This window comes from Lissotriton vulgaris, chromosome 9, assembly GCF_964263255.1.
Source record: "Lissotriton vulgaris chromosome 9, aLisVul1.2, whole genome shotgun sequence".
NCBI classification, from domain to species: Eukaryota; Metazoa; Chordata; class Amphibia; order Caudata; family Salamandridae; genus Lissotriton; species Lissotriton vulgaris.
In genome coordinates, this window is record NC_141697.1 from 1144348499 (window position 1) to 1144375417 (window position 26919).

The window sequence follows — 26919 nt, forward strand, 5'->3', positions numbered from 1 at the left end:
GATTGGAAGCAAGCACTATCCTGGTAGTAACTGTCGATATAGGAAAGGGTTTAAAGACTGCTTCATCAAATATGATGGAAAGCTGTCAGACTTTTCCAAAGGTTTTTATTTTTGAATAATAAACTCTCAAAGTAGTAGTTGTTTTAAAAAAAATAAAAACAAATGAATGTCCCCCATATCTTTGGAGTTTTACCCCATGATGTTGTGGTAATGCGGTAATTTTTCGTTTTTTACTGTCCTTCCTCACCAGGATATGCCTGGCGGTGATGAAACAATAAAACAAAAAGCCATTTGGTCATCTACTCTAAATAGGGTGAATGGCAGGCTGGCTTACCTCCAACGTCCCCCTGCTCTCTCAGGCTGTGAGAGGAAGGTTTGCACAGATGGAGTAAATATTACTACGGCATATATATGGGGATACACCCACCTCTAAATCAGACTGCTGGACTGAGAGTTTGGCGGAGAGGGTACCCTGGCGCAAAGGCATACCCTCTCTGCCAATGTCCAAATTAACCCAACCGTGCTAATTACTAGTCCCTGAGAGGAGTATACACTATTAATTGCAACCAAAAAAATCAAGCAGCCCTGAGTTCCAGAGTTATTAGTATGGAATTTCCACCTAGCATGACTTTTGTATTTTCACATTTAAGCAAATTCAACCTGCTGACATTTAAGAAGAAGACTTTATTGCACCAGGTAGTTAGTGGGTGCAGTAAACTACCCTCCACTTGATATTGTGATCCCTGCGATAGCATCTGTTTGTGCAGGGATTACAACTTTCGACCCACTTGTCAGTATATGTTTTTACATATATACACCCAAAGTTAACTAAATATATTTTGTTAAATAGGATAAACTGAAATGTACAAAACAGAAAAAACCAAACAACATCTGTTAATCTAATATCTAGCTTGTGAAGAAAGGCACTCTGGCAAATTGATAGAGGACTATCTCCAACTTAACATTAATAAGTAATTTTATATTCCTAAAGATTTGAGCTTCCTTGGTTAGTTATTTGTTTGGACATTTTCAACCTTCTCTGTCCCTGCCTCCATACATTCATAGTATGCTTCACTTTGTTTGTTATGACTGACCCTAATTTATTCTCTTCTGTTAGAACTGGGGGTCTCTAGTTGGCTGAGGTAGGTACCTTAGTCCAAATAGAGCCCCTTGCTTCTAGTCAAGGGAAAGGAGGGACACACTTTTAGATAACTCCTGCTCACCCTCTGGTAGCTTGGCACGAGCAACCAGGCCTATCTCCAAGGCAATGTGTAAAGTATTTGCAACGTTAAAACAAAAATGTTCCCTTGGTAGTTATATATTCATGCGTGTCACACTATATTCTCCAGGTTTAGTAATTTATACTTTGTAAACCAGTCACCTCTAACTAGATATCATCCTTACCATATTTCAACATTTACTCACCACACAGGTATAAGTAGAACCACAAAGAGGCACTAGATTCAAAAGAGATATTACACTTTCCACATCCAAACGTACGTTTTATATTCAATTTATTAAAACAATTTAAAACATCATATATTCAGTCAATTAGAGCACACTTTTCTCTTTGCCTATATTTTATGACAGCTCATCTATTAACTGTGATGAGGTTAACATATATACCACATTTTTATGCTTTACACGATATGGTCCCAGTATTCATCACAATGTTAAAAACATATACTAAGTCATTAGTATAAAAAAGCACAAAGGGTTGTTGTCGACGCGTTTTGGTGGACTCTGCTATGCGCACCGTCTTCCTCAGGACAGTTAAAAACTAACAAAATAATGGATCACTGAAACAATATCGATGTCAAAAATATTGAGTTACAAAAATATTGTTGCCATTTTGTGGCACGACCTACAGTGGATGCTTTTCGAGAGTATTTGTAAATAACGCATTTCTAGAGTATATCTATCTTCGTTGCAGTGTCTCCTGCATATCCCTAGACACATCGTTTTTCAGGGCATAATTGCAGAGCCCAAAACCTATCTTATTAGGCATTGTTGTCCAAGACGTAATTACTGGACACTATAAAATGCGGTCACACGCCATTACTCCTTAGCAATCTCCTTCTTACAACTACGGGCGGACTCGTTTTGCTTATAGTTCGATAATACTACGCCTTACATGCATCTCTATTTCTCATTCTCTCCTCACCTCGTATATTTGCGTAGCTGTATCGTGTAACCGACTCTTCTCTAGCGGATTGGAAAGAGACAAGCCGGTTTACTTCCGGCGTTTAAATTAGTCTACATCGTGACACCATCCCTCAGCTGCCCATCCCTGAATAAGCCTTGCGCAAATTTGCAACCACACTCCCAGTAACACAGTGATAACACCACAAATGGACACCACACTGATTTCGTAAAATAGCGGTATCTTTATCAAGAAGAAATACGATGAGAGCAAATGATAAAAATATCATATTCGTAATATTTCACTGGAAGGGTTATTAGGCCAACAATCACTTGTAGGTTCTTGCGGTATGAATGAGCAGTTCACAATGATCTAGTGCAGTCCTAATGCAATGCTATGCAGTTCGTAATGTAGAAAATAAGACAGTCCTTAATGCAAGTACTAATGTGGTTCGTAAAGCAAGTAATAATGCAGTCCGCAATGCAAGTACTTGTGCCGATCGTAAAAGCAGGTAATAATCCAGTTTGAAATGCACATACTAATGTGGATCATAAAAGCAAGTAATAATGCAGTTCGGCACCGATGGCGGTGCTAGTTAAGGTCTCTTTGCCACTCTTGGCTGACTCACGGCCAAAACATGCCCCCAATACTGTTCCGAAGGAAACAAAGTGCAGCTCCACAATCCGACCGTTGTACTGCCACAACTCGCGAGTACGGGCCGCGATATTAACTTGGATGGAGGCTCACGCTACAAAGATAGGAAAGGCCAAGAGCGGTCTCTCGTATTACGCACTCCGCCCCATGCGGCGACACACAATGCTCGCTGAGCGTTACCTGGGGGGTACAGTCTATCTCTCCTCTCCTCACAGCTTGGGCATCATGCTGTGTGGCTTTGGGTTGGCGGCGGCTGCTCCTTGCAGTGAGAGTCGGGCTACCTGGTGACGGCCTCGCAGCTGATCAGCTCCCGGGGCAACTCCATTGATCTTGGGAAAAGGACCTCGGACCCACAATGGTAAAGGTTCACAGGTCTCTCCTTGGCAAACGTGGGCCCGTGCCGGCAGCACTGATTTCTCATGGCTCCCCCTTGGGATGACGGTCCGGGCCGATGGCGATAACGATCACAGCACTTCTGGTTACGCTGTCAATCGAAGCAGAGTGCAAGACTGCTCCGGGGCACATGGTCACGGGAAATTCTCACAAAGGTCTGCAAAAAGCACACTCACACAGCATCGCTGAGACACATTTGGAAACTTTGATGTTCCTGAGTTTCCACAAAAGAGAGCCAGCTCCTCTCGGTCCTTTTATACAAGTTACTTCAGGACACAGCACACAGCAAAGTCCTTTCAAGCATTGGGACACAGCACACAGCAAGTCCCTTGTCCTCTCATTAGTCAAATCAGCAAACTGCAGGCCAGCCCCAGAACACGGCAGTCAGTCAGTCAGTCAAAATATCTTTATTCGGCTTATTAAAAACCATACAAAGAGATGAGCAATAAAATACATTTCATACAAAATTTATCGTAATACACATGATACAGAGATCTAGTAACAATTTAAATTTTTTATAATAAACAGTTTAAGAAGAAATGTGTTTAACATTAATAACTAATCTTGGCAGGCAGCTTTCGCCCTTGAAGCGGCAACCAGGAATTTAGCAACGCAAAAAGTAATGTGAGGGTTAGGTAGTAGTTGTAAGTAGAGTAAAGCCGGTCTCACCTGTGTGAAGCCGGCGTTCTTGAGAATTGGCAACAAGAATTTTTTCTAGGCTCTAAATATAAACCACAAAACATAACAAAGTGCATTGTGTCTTGCACTGAGAACTGGTCGCAGCTACAGGGTGGGGCTAATTCTGGTTTCTGCCAGTTATTAAAAGAGCCTAAATGATAATGTAGCAAATTAAATCTAAATTTGGTTAAAATAAACCTGTGGAAAGGAAGTGTAACATAACCAAGGTATGGTGCAAGTGAAGGTGAAGTAAGCAGCAGGCAATGATCCCTCACTGCCGGCTTTGCTAGTTCACTCTCTTCACGGCACATCTCCTTCCTTACCATAAAAGACTTTTTGACTGAATCAAGGTCTTGGATCCTAATGGACTCCGGAGAGGTAAAAAGCTCCGGGCGACCTAGATCAGAAAAAGCTTTTGCCAGATAGGCCAGCCAAGGAATTTTGTTAGATTTATCAAGGGACAGGACATTGGTCAGAATCTTGTGGTTTAGTGGGAGTTCTTCGTTCAACCATATTTTTAGCCAAAGAATCAGTGGGGCCATGCTCAACTTATCTGAGAGAAACTGAAGGCCAACTTCTTTATGTATGGAATACGTTGGAGTGGACTGAGGTACAGAGAGCAGGGCTCTGATGAATCTATTCTCTGCTCTCTGTATAGGCTCCACATTTGCGTACCCCCACAGTGCGGAGCCATATAGTGCGATGGCCACAGATTTGCTATTGTAGATTTTTAGAATGGCTTCCATAGGCCTGGCTCCTAGCCTGCCAGCAAAACTCAGGATTGCTGAGGATGATCGTGTGACGGCCAGTCTCTTAGCTCTAACCTGTGGTCCCCAAGTCCCTTTCTGATCGAACAAAATGCCTAGATAGGGAAATGTAGATACCCTAGAGACCAAGTCCCCCCTACAAGTGAATGTTTTAGTTCTCTTCCTGCGACACTCTAGACCCACCACCATAGTGTGTGACTTGGCTACGTTTGTTTTAAGGTCTAATTGGTCCATGAACGTGCCAAAAGCATTCAATAGGCGCTGGAGGCCAACTCCCGTGCGGGCGATCAGCACGGCATCGTCCGCGTATAGGAGTGCCGGGATCTTTGTTGCTCCTACACGCGGGACGTCGGCTTCCTGCCCCTCTAGGTACACACCCAGGCCATTGATGTAGATGGTAAAGAGTAAGGGGGCCAAAATGCAGCCCTGCCGCACGCCCCTTAAGGATCTAAAGAGAGCGGTACACCTGCCCTCGTTAGTCACGCGAACACTCGAGAAGAGTTCTTGGTGCAAGGAGGACATAAAGGTGACCAATGCCTCATCTATGTCAATTTCCAACAGAATGGACCACAACTTAGTCCTATTGACCAAGTCAAAAGCCGAGGAGAGGTCCATGAATGCAAGATACAAAGACCCCTCCTTGGCTATAGTATATTTGGAAATGAGCAGATGTAAATTAATGCACTGTTCGATAGTATCCTTTTTTTCCCTAAATCCATATTGGATTTCGGACAATCCTCCACAGCCCTCAACATTCTCCCTCAGCCTAGATAGGAGGACTCTGCCTAAAATTTTTACCGAGGAATCCAGAAGGGATATAGGCCTATAACAGCCTGGATCATCTCGCTGGCCTTTTTTAAAAATGGGGACAATGGTAGAGATGTTCCATGATGCAGGTGCAAGGTTATCATTCACTGCATTAAACACATTTGCCAAGACTTCAGCCCACAGTTTTGGGGAATACATAAAAAAGTCGGCAGGCACACCGTCAGGGCCAGGTGCCTTGTGCTTTGTGGTGGACATAATGGCTTTCTCCACCTCATCTTGGTTAAAGATAATGGAGCAGGTGGCTGATCTTGTCAACAGGGCATCTGTAGTTACGTCAGCGATATCCCCGTAAACGTTTTTAAAGTGAGATAACCATTTTTCATCAGGAATAACGCAGTCCATGATATCATTATCATCATCTGAGAAGAAGGGCTGTTTAATAATCTCCCAGAATCTTTTGCTATTCTTCAGAACTTCTTGTTTAATGGTGTCCTTTCGTTTTTTTATTGCTAATTTGTAAATTTTCCTGAGTCTGGTAATCTCATCATTTGCCCTGGGGACACTTTTTAGAGCTACCAGTAATGATCTATGTGCTTTTGAACAAGCTGAATCAAACCAGCGCTTATTTCCTGGGATTACGTTTTTAGTCTTTACCAAGAGGTCCTGTGACACCTGCACACATATGGCCTCAAACGCCTCTACGATTTCTTGACCCTGTGCGCAAGGATTTTTACAAACCTCAACCTGCCCCTTAATCTTTGAGAAGTTTTCTGCATAAAATTTTTCTGGAACCACCTTTGCCCATTTCATGCGTCTTCCTTGGCCAGTTGTCCTTAAGGGATGGGTGGTTACTTTCAGTGGGGATGGTCCTATACGGCAGTCCTTCTCTTCAGTCTCTTCAGCTGTTCTTCTTTAGCAGAGGTTCCTCTTGATCACAAAGTAGTCTCAATCCTTTTTCAGGCTTGAGTTCAGTTTTCAGTTCAGGGGTTTCACCTCTCACATTTATACCCATACATGCCTTTGAAGTCTTTGTGTCAAGGGGTCTCTGAGCCCGGTCCAAACCAGACCTGAGTGTCTTCCTGCCAGTGCACACCTTCTTTCTTTGAAAGTCAGGGTCTGGGCCTCAGACACTCTGCAGGAGGTGAAGTCATTATTTTGTGGCAGCAGCACAGCCCTCTTCGCTTCAAAGGGGCTGCTCCTCCCACCACAGCAAATGCAGCTATCCTGTTGCTGTCTCACCTACTCCTCTCTGGTGTCAGGACACTTTCTAGACCCTGTTACATACAAACCCAGTCAATATACAACCAGCCAGAGGCACTCTGGATGGTTAAGACAAGAAACGAGCCACTTCTAAAAGCATGGTTTCTAAACAGACAATTTAAAAACCATCTTTACAAAAAGACTTGTTATTAAATTCTGAATTCAGGCACACTAAACTCCATCTCTCAATCTTATGCCAATGGGAAGATATGCTGGAAACATGTGACACAGCATTCCCCATTCTGTCCTATGGGAAAGATGGCCTTGCAACAGTGAAAAATTAATTTGGCAATTTTTCACTGTGAGGACATGGTACACACCTCAGTACATGTCCTACCATTCCCATAGACTACACCCTGCCTAGATGGGGTACCTTGGACCATCTATAGTGTTTTTGATGTGCATAAAAAGGGAAGGGGAAGGCCTGGCAAGTGGGTGTACTTGTCAGGACAACAAGGCAGTTAACAAACTGCAGGCAGGCACTGCAGTGACAGGTCTGAGAACTCTTTTTAGGGCTACTTGTGTGGGTAGCACAATTAGTGCTGCAGGCCCACTAGTAGCATTTACATTACCAGCCCTGGCAAACATAGTGCACTTTACTAGGGACTTTACTAGTAAGACAAACATACCAATTATGGACAACCAATTACCACAACAATTTAGACAGCGAGTACTTGCACTTTGACACTGATCAGCAGTGGCAAAGTGTCCAGAGCATCTAAGTCGGCAACACAAAGTCAAAAAAAGGTCTAGGAGGAAGGCAAAAAGTTTGAGGAACTTTAGCCAAAAAGGGCCAAGTCCAACATCTTCCCTTTTTATGTAGTACTTTTTAGTCATGAAATTGGTCCTCTATCCGTTTATTTCTTGTCTCTCTGTATGGTACTGTTTATTTAACATTGTGCTGGCAAGTATATAACTTTGTTTTGTTTCTTTATTTTTTTTTTTACACTTTATTCCTTTGCTTGGAACTATCTTCTGCTTCACAGAGGGTGAATTGTTCAGTGATGTTAATATTGCTTCATATTTGTATGTTTAATGGAAGTCCCATGTGTGCTTTACATTCTGTCATTGTAATTAAACTGTACTCTTAGCCCTTCCCATTTAAATATATGGGAGCAATGCATTGCATGGTATTTCTAAGCTAATTAAAAAACATATAAACACGTAAATGTTTTAATAAAAGTAAGTCACAGCTTAAAGGTAATATTATTTTAAGTAAACTGATTTTCCCACTGTCTTTTTCAGGACTACGAAAAAGAACTTCAAGACAAAAGCAGATCGAGCAGATACCATTTCTTGCTGGACTGTGGATGTGCAGCAGAGTTAAAGGATAACGTTGCCAGGACAAAGAACTGCAGTCACTTGCTTAAGAAAGCCTTCTATGTGTTGTCGTCCAGTGGTCCTTTTAAAGTGTGTTAGTATGACACAAGCTAGCACACATATATATATATATATTCAGAATGCCATATTGCCACATTGCTGCATAGAAGCGATATTTGGCTCTAAATTAAACTATACATGATACATGAAAAGTACTCTTATTCAAGGCACTATAGAAATTCCTTAAATAAATAAATCATCCAATAAATGATATGTTCTTGGTCTCCTACGTTCTGTAATATTTGGGGAAATTCAACAGAAGCATATCTACTGCAAATCACTTTGTGCCTGAGAAATGTCTTTTTAGGTCAGTTAAACTATTGCGCAGTTTCAATGACACATTTGCAGAAAGTCTTTAGCAAGATATTAAAATTCTGAAGGTCATAGGTGCAAAATTAAATTTCTAGCAATACCTATTGTGATCTAGATATTTTGCTATAAATCTGTTTATATTGATAAAATATATTGGATTTCTTTTTTTTTTGTGTCCTCATTTGCCAAACCCTCGTTCCAAGAAAACGCGAACCACCTTACTAGTCCGTAGGAAAAGGACCAGAAAATGATCCCTTTCCACACCCGGACAAACATACCAAATTGGCGGGAGATGCTTTCAAGAAGTTTTTACTCCATCGAGGCATATTCCTGCCTATTAGACCAGGTTCGTATTTGTATTCGAGCAGAACCCCAAACTGGACCATGGAGTATAGGGGCATAATCATAGGACCCGGGGAAAAAAGAAAAAAAAAAACCCCGGAAGCCCAAGCATTTAGTTATCTCCAATGAATCAGCGGGTTCCAAAAGACAAGACTCTGAGTACTACAGGATTTGGCCATATCTGCCCTTGATGTTTCATAGAGGGATGACAAGCAACCTGCATGCGTAGGTGCTTTGGGGTCGACCCAAAATTTACATATCTGCCGTCTGGCCAGAAGGATTGCATAGAACACGAAGGACCTTGCTAACCCTGTGATGTTATCATCCAGCCCAAATATAATTAATGGCAAACTAAGAGATATCTCTATTTTAAGGATTGATTCCAGAGTAGATTTTACTTCTTCCCAAAATGCATTGATGGTGGGGCAGTCCCTAAACATATGGATGTCGGAAGCTGCTGGGAGAAGGCACTTGTTACAGCACTTCCTTTGCTGGAATTTAGTCTTAGGGGGGAAAGGTATGCTCGATGCACTGTAAACAGATGGTTGCGCCTCCACCAAGCCGGCTTTACAATTTTGTACAGGAGAGAAAAAGATTTTATCCATAAATCATCATCCTGTAACCCCATATCACTTCCCCACACCTCCATAGGTAGAATACATTCACCACCTGCCTCCTCCAGAATGGTCCAGTACCAGAAGGCTACTTCCTTACCCCCCATTTGCCTTTCTACCAGGTGTTGTTCTAGAAAGCTGCTCCTCCCAACATGGACATTTTTCCCAATCTGTTCCCGGGACCAGCTACCTAGTTGTATATGTTTGAATCTCAATAGGGCTGTACCTACCCTCTCATGGAGCACCTCCCATTCTACCAATGTACCTCCTGCAATCAACTCTCCCCATCTTGAGATCCCTGCCTCCAATAAGGGAAGTGCAAGACTATCCTTTAAGCAAGGGGGAAGCCCTGGGGAATCGCAAATTGGGGCGTAGTTGGAAAAATAGGCCAACCCAACTCTAGCTTTGATTTGCACCCACGCTTTCGCTAGTGATTGTAATATCTTTAGCCTCACCTTTTTAAAGAACCTCTGGTCACCAAACTTGAATAAAAATCCATCAAGTGGGAGGTTCGCCCCAATTAACATGGCCTTAAACATTTTCCCGTTTGAGGAACTTGTTGGGAGTTTTTAGCAACATCCTTGAATGGGAGAGCTGGAATGCCCAAGCGTAATACTGTAAGTCTAGCAGAGCGAGCCCTCCCTTTTCCCTCCTCCTCCTTATTTTTTTCCATGCCAGCCTTACTGCTTTATAGTTCCAGATAAATGAGTTGATTTCCTGCTGACATGTTTGGAGCTGTTTGGAATCAAACGCTACAGGGATGGAATTAAATATGAAAGTAAATTTGGGGAGGATAGACATTTTCACTAGACTTATTTTCCCAAGCACAGTCAGAGGGAGGAAGGACCAAGATTTTAATAGTGCCTTACAGCCACGAAAAACACGGTCAAGATTAGCCTTGGCCAGAGTGCCAATATCGTGGGTGATCTTAACTCCCAAGTAGCAGATTGAGGGGGTCACTGCTAAGTGCGGATTGTCTATGTTCCAAGTCATAAGCTCGGTCTTCCCCGCATTAATTTCGTACCCCGAGATCCGCCCGAATTTCGTACCCCGAGTTGCGCCCGAATAAAATATATTGGATTTCGTTTGTTTCTTTACTTTGTCACTGAAGTCATAGCACAAAACCAATAACAACACCAGAATGAATACTACTGTCCAAGAAGATAATTCCTTCCTCGCTATTAATTTATCAAGATCTAGTTGACCTCTTTTATGTTTCTCAAATAATGTTAAAAATCGAAATTACTACCCTTTTGATTGTGAAAATAATATATTTGCAGTTGTAGTAAACTTATATTATTGTTAAATATATTTCTGCGACATTGCGTTGGGTGCGGGCTGGTTACGCGCTGGTTGCGTGACTCCCATGTGACTTTGAAAGAATCAATTTCATTGGTTGACAAGGGTTTCCATTCTAGAACTTGGAGGAACCCACCCTCTTTAGTCATTCTCTCAGATAGATCAGAGGAGAAATACCTGCTGTGTTTTTATGAGCAATACTGAGAGTGTGTTTGGTGTTTACTTCAAAAACTTCTGCAATGGCTTCTTCTACTTCACCAATAGAGCTTCCATCTGATGATGAAGATTTGGGACCACCTCCAAAAAAAAGACCAAAGTCTATTGTTTGGAAATTCTTTACGATTCCAGAGGGATAATGAAAAGTAAATGCAAGGAAGGTCAACTGCACGCTCTGTCCCCGAGTTCAATCAAGAGGCAGCGAGAAGAAGTACTCCTATGTGACTTCCAGTATGTATAAGCATCTACAGACAATACATCCGAGACAACTTGCACAAGAACAATTGCGACATGCTCAAGAGGTCACACAATCTGACCAGGGAGCTTGCATTTCGCGGTCCGGATATTTGTATAGACTTTGCGACGCTCAAACAACATTGTATAAATTCAGCAGCAAGAAATGAATTGCTGCTGAAAAAAAAAAATTCAGTTGGAATGACATTTTGACGCTGTACGAAAAAGAAGAAAAAAAAACAGTTCTCTTCAAAACTACCTTATTTGGTTAAAAAAGAGAAATAACGGTATGCTAACATCTGGGTGATTGCTAGAGTACATGTCTAGAGCATGATTGATTCCAAGAGTACATGGGTAGTGACAGGGAGATGGCTGGACTACATAAGTAATGCACAGTCTGCATGTGTTACTGTCTGTGTTATTGTAGGAGTACATGGGTACTGACTGGATGATTACACGACTGCAGGGAGAGTGTATGGTGATTTTATAAGTGATTAAGATTTGATTTGGCGGAGTGGTTGGCTTAGGACATGGGACTGGCTGGGTAATGGAAGGAGTACATAGGTAGTAACATGTAGATCACTAAACTGCATAGCACTCAAAGGATTGTAAAAGTGCAAGAGTTAGTTCCTGGGTAATTTCATGAGTACTGACTGGATGATTGGAGTACTGCAATGTGTGTGCATGGTGATTGTATAAGTGCCTGTGTTTTGGCAGAGTGATTGGATAAGTACATGGGACTGGCTGAGTAACTAAAGGAGTGCACTGGTAGTAACAGGGAGATTAGTAAACTCTATAGGTAGCAGTCAAAGGAATGTAGAAGTGCATGAATAAGTGCCTGTGTAATTGCATGAGTACATGAGTACTGACTGGATGATTAGAATACTGCAATGTGAGTGCATGAGGAATGTATAGGTGCTTGGGTATTGGCACAGTGATTAGATACCGACATGGTACTGGCTGAATGATTGGAGGAGTGCACAGGGAGTGACAGTGTGATTGCTGGACTGCATGGGTACTACCTGGGGAATTGAAGGAGCGAATGAGAAGTGTGGAGGTAATTAGAGGACTGCATGGATAGTGCTCATATGATTGTAGCACTGCATGTCATAATGCCTGAGTCATTGTTCAAGTACATGGATAGTTAGAGTGCTGCAAGTTGACAGCATGGTGAATTTATAAGTGCTTGAGGTTTTGGCGCCTTGATTAGATAAGGACATGGTTAAGCATGGGCGGAAAATCCGTTCCGCTCGCGGATTTTGCGGATTTTCGGGAAATTCGCAATCCGCGAGATTTGCGAATCTCCCGCAAAATCCGCAAATCCGCGAGCAGTGGATTTTGCTCGCACTGCTCGCACTGTTCGCGTGAGTTCGCGCCCCGCGAATAAGTGCAAAATTGCAGAAATACGATCTTAGCAAAACTGAAAGTAACTACTTACCAGGTTCAAAAGTTCAGGCTCATCATTAGTAGCCATTTCCTGTAGTGCTTCCTGAGGGGCCCCTCCAGAGTTCAGTTGCCAGTTGAAACTATTATGTGACCCTGCTCTGAACCTCAGAATAGTTACACATATGCCACAAAGGTCCTGAATTACAGCTAAGGGAGACAAGCAGGAGCCAGGCTGGAAGTTAAAATCCATTAATCAGCCCCTAATTCATTATTGTCAGTTGGGGCAGGGCAGGTGTTGTAACTAATTTTGCAACAATGAAAGCACTTAGCAAGTGCAAAAGATCACTAATCAGGGCGCACTCTCCATGGGCGGAAAATCCGTTCCGCTCGCGGATTTTGCGGATTTTCGGGAAATTCGCAATCCGCGAGATTTGCGAATCTCCCGCAAAATCCGCAAATCCGCGAGCAGCGGATTTTGCTCGCACTGCTCGCACTGTTCGCGTGAGTTCGCGCCCCGCGAATAAGTGCAAAATTGCAGAAATACGATCTTAGCAAAACTGAAAGTAACTAGTTACCAGGTTCAAAAGTTCAGGCTCATCATTAGTAGCCATTTCCTGTAGTGCTTCCTGAGGGGCCCCTCCAGAGTTCAGTTGCCAGTTGAAACTATTATGTGACCCTGCTCTGAACCTCAGAATAGTTACACATATGCCACAAAGGTCCTGAATTACAGCTAAGGGAGACAAGCAGGAGCCAGGCTGGAAGTTAAAATCCATTAATCAGCCCCTAATTCATTATTGTCAGTTGGGGCAGGGCAGGTGTTGTAACTAATTTTGCAACAATGAAAGCACTTAGCAAGTGCAAAAGATCACTAATCAGGGCGCACTAAGGAAGCAGGTGCCAGCTAAAAAAATATTCTGTGACACATTAATCAGCCCCAAATTAATTCAGGTCACTTGAGGCAGGGAAGGTGTGCTTTGCTTTGCCGGAAATAATGTACACTGGACAACCAGAGGGTGTGGTGATGAAACAGAGGGTGGCATGGGTGGGCCAGAGGGTGGCATGAGTAGTCAGAGAGTGGCAGTGGTGACAGAGAGTGGCAGTGATGAAGAAGAGTGTCCCAAACAGGCTGGACACGTAGAAACAACAAGTTCGCAAAACTTGCGACCCGACAGGTAAGTTCGCAAATTGCGAAATTGTAAAAACCCTCGCGAACTGGCAGAAACACGGGCGAACACAAAAAAAAAAAAATCCGCAAATTCGCGGGAATTCGCGGATTTTGCGGATTGCGAATCCGCAAAATTCGCGAACGCGAGATCCGCAAAATTCGCCCATGCTTAGGGCGCACTAAGGAAGCAGGTGCCAGCTAAAAAAATATTCTGTGACACATTAATCAGCCCCAAATTAATTCAGGTCACTTGAGGCAGGGAAGGTGTGCTTTGCTTTGCCGGAAATAATGTACACTGGACAACCAGAGGGTGTGGTGATGAAACAGAGGGTGGCATGGGTGGGCCAGAGGGTGGCATGAGTAGTCAGAGAGTGGCAGTGGTGACAGAGAGTGGCAGTGATGAAGAAGAGTGTCCCAAACAGGCTGGACACGTAGAAACAACAAGTTCGCAAAACTTGCGACCCGACAGGTAAGTTCGCAAATTGCGAAATTGTAAAAACCCTCGCGCACTGGCAGAAACACGGGCGAACACAAAAAAAAAATCCGCAAATTCGCGGGAATTCGCGGATTTTGCGGATTGCGAATCCGCAAATCCGCAAAATTCGCGAACGCGAGATCCGCAAAATTCGCCCATGCTTAGACATGGTACTGGCTGGATGATTAGAGGAGTGCACAGAAAGTAACAGTGTAATTGCTGGAATGCATGGGTACAACCTGGGTAATTGCAGGAGTGATTCAGTTCTGTGGAGGTATTTAGGGGACTGCATGGATAGTGCACATTTGTTTGTAGCACTGCATGTCTTAATGCCTGAGTCATTGTACAAGTACATGGATAGTGACTGGATACTTAGAGTGCTGCAAGTTGAGGGCATGGTGAATTTATAAGTGCTTGGGTTTTGACACAGAGATTAGATAAGCACATGGGACTGGCTGGATGATTAGATAAGTGCACAGAGAGTTACAGTGTGATTGCTGGACTGCATGGGTACTACCTGGGTAAATGGATGAATGAATCAGTACTGTGTAGGTGGTTATGGGACTAAATGGATAGTGCATGAGTCATTGCATGAATGCAAGGGTAGTGCTTGTATCCTAACTGGGTGATTGCACAATATAGCATCAGTAAATAATTTATCATGTACTTATAAAATCACGTATTCACTACTTTTGCACTCCTGTAATCAGTCAAGCACCTCTCAATAATTTAATACATATGCATAAAACTATATAAATATCATTTGAACACATACATGAGTCATTACAAACCATCTAATTAAGTAGATACCTGCAACATAGCAGAAGAGTAAAATGTGGTGGTTTACTTTTGAGCTACATCTTGACCATTACATCTAGAAAATAGAAATAGAAATAGAAATATGCGGCATCATCAAACTTTACCTTTCAACAGACTTAAGGAAGAAGACTAATAAACAACACCTTTTATGAGCATTTATAAAACTTATACATTTTCAGCATTATATCTAAAATTATATGGCATCATTCAACTATACCTTAGCTCAAACTACAAAAAGAAGCATAATTAACAACACCTTATTTCACCATTCTATCTTAAAACATATGGCATCATTTAAATTTACCTTCTGTACAAACTAATAATAGAAACTTAATTATTAACACCTTATATGATCATCTTTCAAACAGTACTGTTGTGCTACATTTTACCAAACTATAACTATGCAGTATCATTAAACTATACCTTTGTAGATAGAAGAAATGATACCTAATAAACCACACCTTATATGAACATCTTTGAAAATACACATTTGTAGTGCATGTTCAACCAACTATCTAAAAATAAGAAGCATCATTCAGCTATACCTTTGAACAGACATAAAATATATATATATATTACTGTACATACTGTTTTTTAAATAAACCTCAAGTACAATAACAATAATACCAATATACATCTCTATATTTAATAATATATTTAAACAACACTGTTTTGGAATAATGTGAAATCTATTTTAAATAAACCTCAAAAATATATAACTCACCTTTTCAATAAATCTGTTGAATGAAAAATCTCGCACACTCAGACAGGATTTTCTTTTACACACAGTGAATATAGATCACCAGACTCTCCAAGGTAAAACCAGTAATTGCAACAATTCCCTCTATGTTGCCATACAAATACACATACGCAACAAATCACATTGCTTCCCAGAGATTTTCAAATTGAAAAACATTTCCATTGGTCATACATAATAACACTTTTCAACTGACTTCTTCACTCCTTCTGCTTAATTCCAGTTTCCATAGCAACACCTCATGCAACATTCAACTTAACTGTCAGGTCACAAGTTCACCACAAATAAGAACAGCAAGTGTGGTTGCTTTTGCAAAACATGTCCTTATCCTTTCTGTTGTACCTTAAAAAAAAATTCGAACCAATATGAACCATGGTTTTTAAACAAAGTAAAATACACCCTATTTTTGAATGTATAATCTTCTTAAACAGCCAATCAAATCTCTACTATCTTAAAAACATCATCTTCTCCACCATTTTAGATATCTCTCATTCTACCAACTGACTACCTCAGCTACAGACATCTTTTCATTACCTACAGAGATCACTTCAAGATGCTTTCAGTGTGGATTGTTGGGCACAGCTGTGTATGATGGTGCAAAAGGTATGCTGAAAGCAGAGGTATTGACAAAGACCTAGCTTTGCAAAATGTAGACATTAAATGGATTGGACAGAGAGAATTAAAGTGGCACCAATTGATGCCTTTGGTTAAAACCTTTTTGCATCCCCAAACCCCTGACCTCATGATTGTGCACTGTGGTGGCAATGACCTAGGCACATTGACTGGTTTAGGTCTGGAAATGCTAATGAGGACACCTTTGCAGAATTGATGTTGCTTTTCCCCCAAACTGCCTTTGAAATGGAAGTGGTCCAATCAATTTTGACAACAGATTGAGAAAGCTAGAAAAAATGTCAATAAAGCTGTTTCTGCTTCCCTCAGAGACCATAGAATGGGCTCCATATATAACAACAATCTACGCTCCCATATGGAAGGCATCTACAGGAATGACGGAGTACACTGCACTGAGGAAGGGTACAGAGTGTTTCTCAACAACCTAAAGCTCTGCATCCGCACTTACATGTAGCTGCAAGAAACTCATAATAAACACAAGGGCTCTTTTTAAAGCCACCCAAAAACCCAACATATAACCTAGGTTTATATAAAAAAAATCTTAATTATTTTTGTTAGGAGTCGCACACCCAGCATGACTTAGAGCTGTGCACCCATCATGTTCACACTGGGGGCCCGTCATGAGCATTGCGCACCCCTCAGGTTCACACCAGATGGCGCACTGGGAGCTGCGCTCCCCTCGTGTTCACACTAAGGGGGCCGTGCTGATCACCCTGCACCACTCGCACACTGGGAACCAAGCACCACCACGTTCACACCAGGAGGCCACACTGAGCGCTATGCTAGGGTCGCAACTTCAATTTTTTTTAACTTTCCATTTTTATTAATTTATCCCATCCCCCGGAACCTGGCCTCATAGTTAGGGACCGTGGGGGGAGCCTCAATGCCCCCACAGTCCCTACTGGCTCCCCGCCTCATGCAGGAGCCGCCATTGCTTTTCCACACAGGGAGCTGTTAACATGCAGCTCCCCGTGTGAAAAAACAATCAGATTTGAATTGTGGAGGACCATCAAGGGGTCCTCGAGGGGGGCTGCACACCCCCTCCCAACTAGTGCACAGCCCCGGGGAGGTGGTGGTCCCCAGGGCTAGGGGGTCCGTAACGTAACCCCTATGTAATATATATAGCTGAAGACAATGGAGAAATAAACACCGAAACACTCTATTCTACGCGTATTTGTGGTCTGTACCTGAAGTTATCGTTGGCGACAGAGGTCGAGGTTCAGGATTTGGAGTTTGATATATATATACATATATATATTCACTGAAAAAACCATAGGTTTCAGGTCATATATAGTTAGGAATTAGCATTTAAAAAACCATTGAAATTGCTCCTATATAGTTAGTTGTATTAACTATATTTCGCGCACCCGCAATCCACTGCTGATGATGTCACATATTACATCATTCATGACATGGTCAGTGACATCACTGAGGACATCACTGATGACATCTCAAATGACATCACTGATGACATCATCCAGTGACTGTGTGTTTCTGTAAAGTTTAAATATGTTGAAAAATGAGTGGATGTATAAGTGTCTGGATGAAGGATTTAGTAGGTACATGACTGAATGTATGAGTGAGTGATTAAATAAGTCTTACTGAATGCATGGGTTGGTGACTAAACTGTCTGAATGTGTGCATCAGTATGTCTGTTGTTGTGTAAGCTACTGCATGTGTTGATCAGTAGCTATATGAGTGGCTATATGTGTTAATGATTGGAGTATTTGTATGGGAGACTGAGTGTGTGTGTGGGTAGCTGGCATACATAAATGAATATACATAAGAGCAACTGATTGTGCGAGTTGGCTGTATGGATCATTGTGTACTTGTATCAGTAATTGTATAACAAAGTAAGTATGTGTTTGTATATGTTTGAATAAGTAAGGTGTTGTGTGTATAACTGTATAGTTGAGGAAATGATAGGGTGATTGTTTCTTTGCATGACTGATTAGATGTGTGAGTAACTCTATGGATGAGTGGCAGAGTGTGAGTGTCTGTATAGGTGTATGAGTGCAGATGATAGTGTTGTATTGATGAGTGACTGTATGTATGAGTGATTCTATGGGTAAATGATTGGATGTGTGTATAGACCTAACAATCAGTATGTGCGTATGTAGTAAATGGTATTGGTGTGTCAATGGTTTCAAGAATGGTAGTCTGTGTTTAACACTGGGTGTATCAAAGGTTATATTAGAGAGTGAGGAGGTGCATCGTATTATCACATGAATGATATCATCAGTGATGTGATCAGTGATGTCAAATGAGATGTCATCAGTGATGTCATCAGTGATGTCATTTGAAATGTCATCAGTGATGTCACCAACCATGTCATGAATGATGTAATATGTGACATCATCAGCAGTGGATTGCGGGTGCGCGAAATATAGTTAGTACAACTAACTATATAGGAGCAATTTCAATGGTTTTTTAAATGCTAATTCCTAACTATATATGACCTGAAACCTATGTTTTTTTTAGTGAATTTGCAAGGTTTTTTAAATACTAATACCTAACTATGTAAGGCTTGAAACCTATGGTTTTTTCAGTGAATTTATATATTTAATATAATATATATATATATATAATTTTTATTTTCAATTTTATTTTTATATGATTACAGGGTCCTCGCTCCGTGAACGCTCTGAGCTCTTACCCCAACAAATTTTTTAAAATTTCTAAAACATAATATCTACCTTTTTAAGTAGATTTTAAAGGTAGGCAATATCTGATTTAATGTAGAAAATGTTTTTTTGTAACTTTTAACAACAGTATATTACTTTTTGAAGTAGTAACAAATCTCGCGAGGGTAGGTCACACGTGCACGCAACGTAAGAGCTCCGTCCGCGAACCGTAAACGCTCCGAGCTCTTACCCCCAAAAGTTTTATAAACTTTGAATCGTTATACCTACGTATTCATTACACAATATAAAGGTACACATAATCTGGGATAATAAAGAACATGTTAATTGAAACTTTTAAAGACCATATATAACTTTATTTAAGCATTTATAAATCTCGCGAGGGTGCGTCCTACGTAAACGCATCGTAAGATTATGATAGCGTGCCGTAAATAGAGCGTAAACGCACCGTAAGCTTACGTAAGCGCTCCATAAACGCAACGTAAGCGCTCTGTAAGATTACCTCCAACAATGTGACCTTAAACCAAAAGATTTAATTGGTTTATAATACTCCCTACTCAAATTGTTGAAAAACCCCTCCCATGTTCATCATTCTTCTTTTGCTTTCAGAGAAGCAACACCTTTTTTCTACAGCTCCTAGCAACATAAAAATACTTCCAAATGGCTGAACATCTAGAGTCTGACCATTCTTCTAATGATGACTTTGTTGAAGAGGAACCTCGCCCACTAAGAAGAAGGAGTCCATAGTCTGGAAATTTTTCAGCCTTCCAGAACATCAGAAGAAGGTAAATGCACCACTGGTCACCTGCAAGATCTGTGACACAGTGTTATCAAGAGGAAATCCAAATAAGAAATATTAATTTTGAACCCACACCATGGAACGTCATATAAAAAATATACACCCCACCAATTGGAGTAGAGCTGTGGTGCAAAGATCTCAGGAGGAGGACTCTTCTCCTAGTACATCTACAGCAAGAACCGGAATACCACCAATGCCATCTTCAATGGTGGTGAACATTCAGCCAGAACTGAAAAATGTTATGATGCAATGCATACATTGCAATAAATTAGTAGCCTTCGGACAACAGTCCATTGTAATTTTGCAGAAGAACAGGAACCACAGATGCAACAATTGTTTTTTATAAAAAGTTCATTCTTCTACTTCATCTTCAGAAGAGTTTCTTCCTGAAACCCCTAGAACACAGAGAGAGTCCATAGTACGGAAATTTTAAAAAAACCCGGAAAGAGAGAAAAAGGTATATGCGCCTTTTGTCACATGTAAAATCTGTCACACAGTACTTTCAAGAGGGAATCCACAGAAACAGTACAGCTTTGGAACTTATAGCATGGAATGCCATGTCTGGAATATACACCCAAACAATTGGAATAAAGCTGTAATAAAAAAGATCATCAGAGGAGCAGGGCTCTGCTCCCAGCACTTCTTCTAAAGCAACCGCACCACCAATGCAAGCATCAATGGTTGCAAATATCCACCCTGAACTTCCTGATGCAATGCATTTGTTGCCAGAAACTAATAACCTTTGCACAAGAGTCCATTCAAGTTATCCTGCAAAAAAACAGGAAGCACAGGTGCATTACCAGGAGCATTTTTTCTTTTCTCTGAAGATTGTCTTCTGGATGAATCCTCTAATTCAGTCCTCTTGATTGATAAAGTTTGCTTATAAACTCTTTGTTTGTGGTTCTTGGTAGGCATAATCTATTATGACTTTGCAGATATTTACAATCTGTTGAAAAGAAAAATATGACATAATATAGACCACTACTAACATAGCACATAGCAATTATATTAACTAAACAATATAAACACTAGTTCACATCTCTCTTTGTGTGTCTCATATCACTCTCTGCCTGCACCATCTCCCTCTTTGTATGCCTCATCTCACTCTCTCCTTCCACCATCTCTCTGTTTGTATGTGTGTGTCATTTCAATCTCTGCCTACACCATCTGTCTGTTTGTGTGTGTGTTTCATCTCACTCTCTGTGTCTAAAACAATTTACCATTCTAAATGTGTTTTGGTTGAAATGTTTGGCTCTAATTTCTTTTGACAAGGAACATACTGAGTGTGTATGTGAATTAAGGAATATTTTCATCTTTTTCCATAATATTAGCTGTGTGTGCACACAATTTGTATATTTTAGCTTACAAGGTACACTTCTTTTTAAAGTGTTTGGTTTCAATGCCGGTACAGAAATAGTGCTAATAGTTTAATTTGGCTTGTAAATATGCTCCTTTTTACAAGCGCCTTGCGCAACCTTTAACATGGGTGCAAGCAGTGAATATATGGAGAGGGATAGGAATAGCAGATAGAAAACAATATGAAATGGTGTGGGAGATGCATAAATAATTTCACTAATGGCATCAATTGAGATGGAATAGATGATAAAAAGGGACATATTTACAGGCCCCTAGCACAATGGTTAACATGGGTGCAAGCAGTAAATGCATGCATGCACAAGGGGCTTGTAAATATGCCTTTCTTTTTTGTATATTCTATCTCAATTTATGCCATCAGTAAAATCCTTTACACATCTCTCACACCATTTCATATTCTTGTCTGTGTGCCAATTTTAACACTCTGCATGCATTTACTGCTTGTACCCATGTTAAACATTGCACAAGGGGCTTGTAAATATGCCTTTCTTTTTTGTATATTCTATCTCAATTTATGCCATTAGTAAAATCCTTTACACATCTCTCAAGTCACTTAATATTCTTGTCTTTGTGGCAATTTTATTACACTGCATGCATTTACTGCTTGTACCCATGTTAAACATTGTGCAAGGAGCTTGTAAATATGCCTTTCTTTTTTGTATATTCTATCTCAATTTATGCCATTAGTAAAATCCTATACGCATCTCTCACACCATTTCATATTCTTGTCAGTGTGCCAATTTTATTACTCTGCATGCATTTTCTGCTTGTACTCATGTCAAACATTGTGCAAAGGGCTTGTAACTATGCCTCTCTTTTTTGTATATTCTATCTCAATTTATGCCATTAGTAAAATCCTTTACACATTTCTCAAGGCATTTCATATTCTTGCCTGTGTACCAATTTTATCACTATGCATGCATTTACTGCTTGTACCCATGTTAAACATTGCACAAGTGGCTTGTAAATATGCCTTTCTTTTTTGTATATTCTTTCTCAACTTATCCCATTAGTAAAATCCTTTACGCATCTCTCACACCATTTCATATTCTTGTCTGTGTGCCAATTTTAACACTCTGCATGCATTTACTACTTCTACTCATGTGAAACATTGTGCAAGGGGCTTGTAAATATGCCTTTCTTTTTTATATATTCTATCTCAATTTATGCCATTAGCAAAATCCTTTACACATCTCTCACACCATTTCATATTCTTGTCTGTGTACCAATTTTATCACTCTGCATGCATTTTCTGCTTGCACCCATTTCAAACATTCCGCTAGGGGTTTGTAAATATGCCTCTCTTTTTTGGATATTCTTTCTCAATTTAGGCCATTAGTAAAATTCTTTACACATTTCTCAAGGCATTTCATATTCTTGTCTGTGTGCCAATTTTAACACTCTGCATGCATTTACTACTTGTACTCATGTGAAACACTGCGCAAGGGGCTTGTAAATATACCTTTCTTTTTTGTATATTCTATCTCAATTTATGCCATTAGTAAAATCCTTTACGCATCTCTCACACCATTTCATATTCTTATCTGTGTGCCAATTTTATTACTCTGCATGCATTTTCTGCTTGTACTCATGTCAAACATTGCGCAAAGGGCTTGTAACTATGCCTCTCTTTTTTGTATATTCTATCTCAATTTATGCCATTAGTAAAATCCTTTACACATGTCTCAAGGCATTTCATATTCTTGCCTGTGGACCAATTTTATCACTATGCATGCATTTACTGCTTGTACCCATGTTAAACATTGAACAAGTGGCTTGTAAATATGCCTTTCTTTTTTGTATATTCTTTCTCAACTCATCCCATTAGTAAAATCCTTTACGCATCTCTCACACCATTTCATATTCTTGTCTTTGTGCCAATTTTAACACTCTGCATGCATTTACTACTTCTACTCATGTGAAACATTGCGCAAGGGGCTTGTAAATATGCCTTTCTTTTTTGTATATTCTATCTCAATTTATGCCATTAGTAAAATCCTTTACGCATCTCTCACACCATTTCATATTCTTGTCTGTGTGCCAATTTTAACACTCTGCATGCATTTACTACTTCTACTCATGTGAAACATTGCGCAAGGGGCTTGTAAATATGCCTTTCTTTTTTATATATTCTATCTCAATTTATGTCATTAGTAAAATCCCTTACACATCTCTCACACCATTTCATATTCTTGCCTGTGTACCAATTTTATCACTCTGCATGCATTTTCTGCTTGCACCCATGTCAAACATTCCGCAAGGGGTTTGTAAATATGCCTCTCTTTTTTGTATATTCTTTCTCAATTTATGCCATTAGTAAAATCCTTTACACATTTCTCAAGGCATTTCATATTCTTGTCTGTGTGCCAATTTTAACACTCTGCATGCATTTACTGCTTATGCCCATGTTAAACATTGCGCAAGGGGCTTGTAAATATGCCTTTCTTTTTGTATATTCTATCTCAATTTATGCCATTAGTAAAATCCTTTGCGCATCTCTCAAACCACTTCATATTCTTGTCTGCGTGCCAATTTTATTACTCTGCATGCATTTTTTGTTTGTACCCATGTTAAACATTGTACAAGGGGCTTGTAAATATGCCTCTATTTATCTTATATTCCATCTCAATTGATGCCATTAGTGAAATCCTTTATGCATCTCCCACACCATTTCATATTGTTTTCTATCTGCTATTCCTATCTCTTTCCATACATTCACTGCTAGCACCCATGTTAAAGGTTGCGCAAGGCGCTTGTAAAAAAGGAGCATATTTACAAGTCCAATGAAAACATTACACTATCTCTATACCAGCATTGAATCCAAACATGAAGAACAATTTAAAAAGAAGTCTACCCTATAAACTAAAAAATACAAACTGTAAGCACACACAGCTAACATAATGGAAAAAGATGAAAATATAATTCCTTAATTTAAATACACACAGTGTGACCCTTGTGAAAAATATTATAGCCACACATTTCAGCAAAAATCATTTAACATGGTAAATCGATTTAGAAGCAGAACACAGCCCATTTCAATATGCACTACATTACATTGTGTGAATTACATTTTGAAATGAGTTAGGTTTCAGCAGACACTTGCTGTGATACTTGTCAAAAATCTTTAAGCCACACATTTTTATCAAAAAACATTTAGCATAGTAAATCATTTTACACACAGAGCACATCCATTTAAATGAGCACTACACTACAATGCAGAAACCTGACTCATTTTCAACATACAACAGTAATGAAGCACAATATGCTTGTTATGCTTCCCAATACTGCAAACAGCACTCTCTCTATACTACTCTCCTTTAAAATTGCTTTTGAAAATGTACAACAGTGTGAAACACACACCATATTTTCTTAATCAGAATCCCTGAACTGCAGCTCAGACACATGAAGCAGAAATGGCAGTTTCCCACTAATTCTTCTCACTTATTTCTGCTCATAACCAATGGAATGTCTTCCCACACTATTTCAAAACTAAACTAACATTTCAATTGGTTCTACATTTCCACACTTTCAAACTCACATAATATTCACCCATCCCCCTACTGCTCATTCAACCTGTTACCATGGTAACTCCCGCCTAAGGATGAAAATAGTTTAAAAGTTCATCATACTATGTTGCAAATGAATCCATCAAGGTTGTTAGAGCTTTTAATATAACAACTAATCATGTGCAGTGTTCCTTTCAATGACCTTTTCTGAACCATTAGAATTGCTTCTTTTAAAAAACAAAACTATGCCCCCAATATGCTCTTTTACATTTTCAGAAAGCACCAATCATTTCTTAGGCTTCAAGTGCAGTGAATGTCCTCCTCTTTGTTTTATAAACTGCAAGCTTTCCAATTGCCATTTCATTTACAGCCCTCATCGGAGTACAACCAGATCTGCCTTGAACATGCTTTCAGTATGGTTTGTAGGACACAGCTTTGTATTCTGGTCAAAAAGGTATGCAACAAACAGAGGAATTTTAAACCTTGATTTACCAAATGTGGATATTTTATGGATTGGCCAGAGAGGATTGAGATGTCACCAATTGATACCATTGGTGAAATCCTTCATGCATCTCCCACACCCTGACCTCATAATTGTGCACTGTGGTGGAAATTACTTATGCACTTTGACTGGGGTTGGTCTGGAAATGCTATTGAAGGACATCTTTGGACAATTGATGTCACTTTTTCCTCAAACTGCCTTTGTCTATTCCAATATATGCCATAGGCAAAAATGGAATTGGTCAAATCAATTTTGTCCGCAGATTGAGAAAGCAAGGAAACATGTAAATAAATCTGTTTCTACATACATGAGAGACTATGGAATGGGTTGTATATACAACAACAACTTGCGTTACATGCAATGCATCTATAGGACAGATGGTGTACATTTCACTAATGAAGGGAACAGAGTCTATCTCTGTAACATCAGACTCTGCATTGGTACTTACTTGTAGGAACCAAAAAAAACACAATGAACACAATGGCTCTTTTTAGAGCCAACTAACATGTAAATATGTAATATGATTTTTAACTTTATTTTTTTAATTAATTTTTACCGAGGTGCGCGCACCAAGCACTCACCGAGCACTCCAAGTGTGTGGACATATCATGGGACATATCGTGTTTTCTGTTATTTTCTTAACAATAAACATTATTTTTAACGTTAGGAGTCCTTGAAGGACCCCCTGAGAAGGCCTAAGGGGTCAGGGACACTCTACCCTATGCCCTTCACACGTTTTTAAGTTATATTTTTCACTCTCTTCTGAAACCACAAAATGGCGGCGATAGTGTTCGCGCACCGTGCATTTACCGAGCACTCAGGGTGCGCGGACCTGTTGGAATTTTTTTTTTTTAAATAAAACTAAATGGAAATGGACATTGTCTCCTCTGTATGTTGTAATGCAAGTTATTGTGGTATATTGAATCCATACTGTAGTCTTTCAGGAAAGCAGAAACAGATTTGTTCGCATCATTCCTTCCGTTCTCAATGTGTGGTCAGAATTGGCATAGGGAGTCATGAGTTCCTACTCTGGTGAAACAAACTTGCTGTTCTATATACTTACTTATGTTGTAAACTAATGCATCAGAGACAGTCAGTGAGAGAAAGGATGCAGGACATGAAGAACACAAAATGGTATCACTTTGCTAATACCTCATAAATTAAATTTAAATAAGTATAATTTTCAAAACAATTTTTCTTTGCTAAATAAAAATTTATTTTTCAGAATTTTCATAATCTAAAAGAACTTGTAGGATTTCTTCATCAGGAATTTCATCCGTCAAAGTCTCTGAACATGATTGGTCAAACTCAACAATGTCTACACATTCCATTAATTCCATATCCACTGTTTCATCAAAAAAATCTTCCACGATATCTCCTTCATGTTATTCATGCTTTGTTTCATCTACAGGATCAATAAACACCACAGAACAAGTTGCCTCAATAAACGGTGCTGTTATTTCAAAGAAGATGTTGGTAGGCTCCTCATTTTCATTCATCATTTTATGTTAGTATACTATTAAAAGAAAGAGAATTAGCGCTTACTGCATGATCATCCTCAATAACAGTCACAAAAATTTCTATAACAATGTCAAATGACTCTTCATTTTCAGCCATTTTTGATGCTAGTATACTATTAAAAGAAAAAGAAAGACAGTGAGATGGTGCAGGGGAAGAGTGAGATAGGGCAGAGACAAACTATTAAATTCTATTAGAAGAGTCACTACTGTGCAAATCTCACATCACAAATTGAACACCAAAATTTCCTCACAAAACTACCTCAGACACTATAGTTTCAAAATGG

At 39.9% G+C, this 26919-nt stretch overlaps 1 protein-coding gene across 4 annotated transcripts in view; it reads left to right on the forward strand.

Moving 5' to 3' along the window:
* Positions 1–8256, forward strand: part of LOC147692932 (inter-alpha-trypsin inhibitor heavy chain H4-like) — a 563260-nt gene extending 555004 nt beyond the window's left edge. For all 4 annotated transcript variants that reach the window (XM_086939190.1, XM_086939191.1, XM_086939192.1 and 1 more), the window contains one exon: positions 7909–8256. In XM_086939190.1, coding sequence (XP_086795316.1) covers positions 7909–7990 — 82 coding nt within the window. In that variant the 3' untranslated portion in view covers positions 7991–8256. The remainder of the gene's footprint in view (positions 1–7908) is intronic.
* Positions 8257–26919: the final 18663 nt, after the last annotated feature.